Source organism: Procambarus clarkii, chromosome 47, assembly GCF_040958095.1.
Source record: "Procambarus clarkii isolate CNS0578487 chromosome 47, FALCON_Pclarkii_2.0, whole genome shotgun sequence".
Taxonomy (NCBI): Eukaryota; Metazoa; Arthropoda; class Malacostraca; order Decapoda; family Cambaridae; genus Procambarus; species Procambarus clarkii.
In genome coordinates, this window is record NC_091196.1 from 16436198 (window position 1) to 16437413 (window position 1216).

At 41.9% G+C, this 1216-nt stretch overlaps 1 protein-coding gene across 1 annotated transcript; it reads left to right on the forward strand.

Moving 5' to 3' along the window:
- The first annotated feature begins 261 nt into the window (after positions 1-261).
- On the forward strand, positions 262-708 carry LOC138350842 (uncharacterized). Its single transcript, XM_069302281.1, has one exon. It carries the CDS (start codon positions 262-264, stop codon positions 706-708), a length of 447 nt encoding a protein of 148 aa, XP_069158382.1.
- The last annotated feature ends 508 nt before the right edge of the window (positions 709-1216 follow it).

The window sequence follows — 1216 nt, forward strand, 5'->3', positions numbered from 1 at the left end:
AATTAATACAAAAGGAAAGGACGCAAAGATGAAGGGATGGGGATGAGGTGCGCTTCTAGTGAAACAAAAGTGGACGTTATATGAACTATTGGTAGATGATTGGCACGAGTGAGAAGGTAGAAGATGTCAACACCACGAGTAGCTCATAAGTGTCGTATGACAAAACTCCTTCATAGTCATATAAGAAAAAAAATTATTTGAATGCCCAAGTGACTAGATTATGATAAAGGGAGAGGTGAATATGCAGAAATTGACGAGGACATGTTTGAGGAAGTGGGTGCCAGCTTCCATGGAGTGTTCGCGACTGACAGTGAACAGCTCCCGGCACTAGAAGAGGAGGTAATACCTGATGAGAGAGACTTAAATATTAAGATAACGACAGAGGAAGTAAGGAAACAAGTAGCATCACTAGACGAAAGTGAAGCTATTGGGTTAGATAAAGTATCACCATGGATGCTAAAAGAAGCAGCACAGGCCCTCAGGATACCTCCAGCATTGATATTTAATAAGTCACTTCCAAAGGGGGAATTGCCCAGCTGCTGGATGGAGGCAAATGTGGTACCAATTTGCAAGAAAGGAGATAGAGAAGAGCCACCTGACAACAGACTAGTATCACTGAGAAGCATCCCTTGCAAAGTACTTGAAAGAATAACAAGGATAAGAATAGTTGTATACTGTGGAGAGATTTTGGTATGTAAGCAAACATGAACAGGGCTTTAAGGAAGGGAAGTCACACCTTATGTACCTACTTGAGTTCTATGCATACGAGAAGTTCTATGATTAGACATAGAACTAAATTTCATAGACATAGAACATAGAATTTCTGAACTGCCAAAAAGCCTTTGATGCAGTATGTCATAGGAGATAAGTATACAGACTCGAGAGGCAGGTGGGAGTGAGCGAGAAAGACCTAACTTGAGTAAAGAATTACCTGACAGTCAGGAGTCAGAGAGTGACAGTGAGGGGCCACATGTCGGAATGGTGTAGAGCAACAAGCGGGGCGCCTCAAGGGTCGGTGCTGGGATCCGTTCTCTTCCTCATATGTATAATTTACCTATCTACAGAAATTGAGTCTTATATATACATTTCTTCAGACGAAACAAAACTAATGAGAAGAGTTGTGACAGATAAGGATTGTAAGCTGTAGAGGAGGGCCAAGAAATGGCTACTGGAGTGCAATACCAGCAAGTGTAAAGTAATGGAAACGGTAAGCGGT

Coding starts and splice junctions, on each gene's coding strand:
- LOC138350842 (XM_069302281.1), top strand. CDS start 262: ATGTTTGAGGAAGTGGGTGCCAGCTTCCATGGAGTGTTCGCGACTGAC.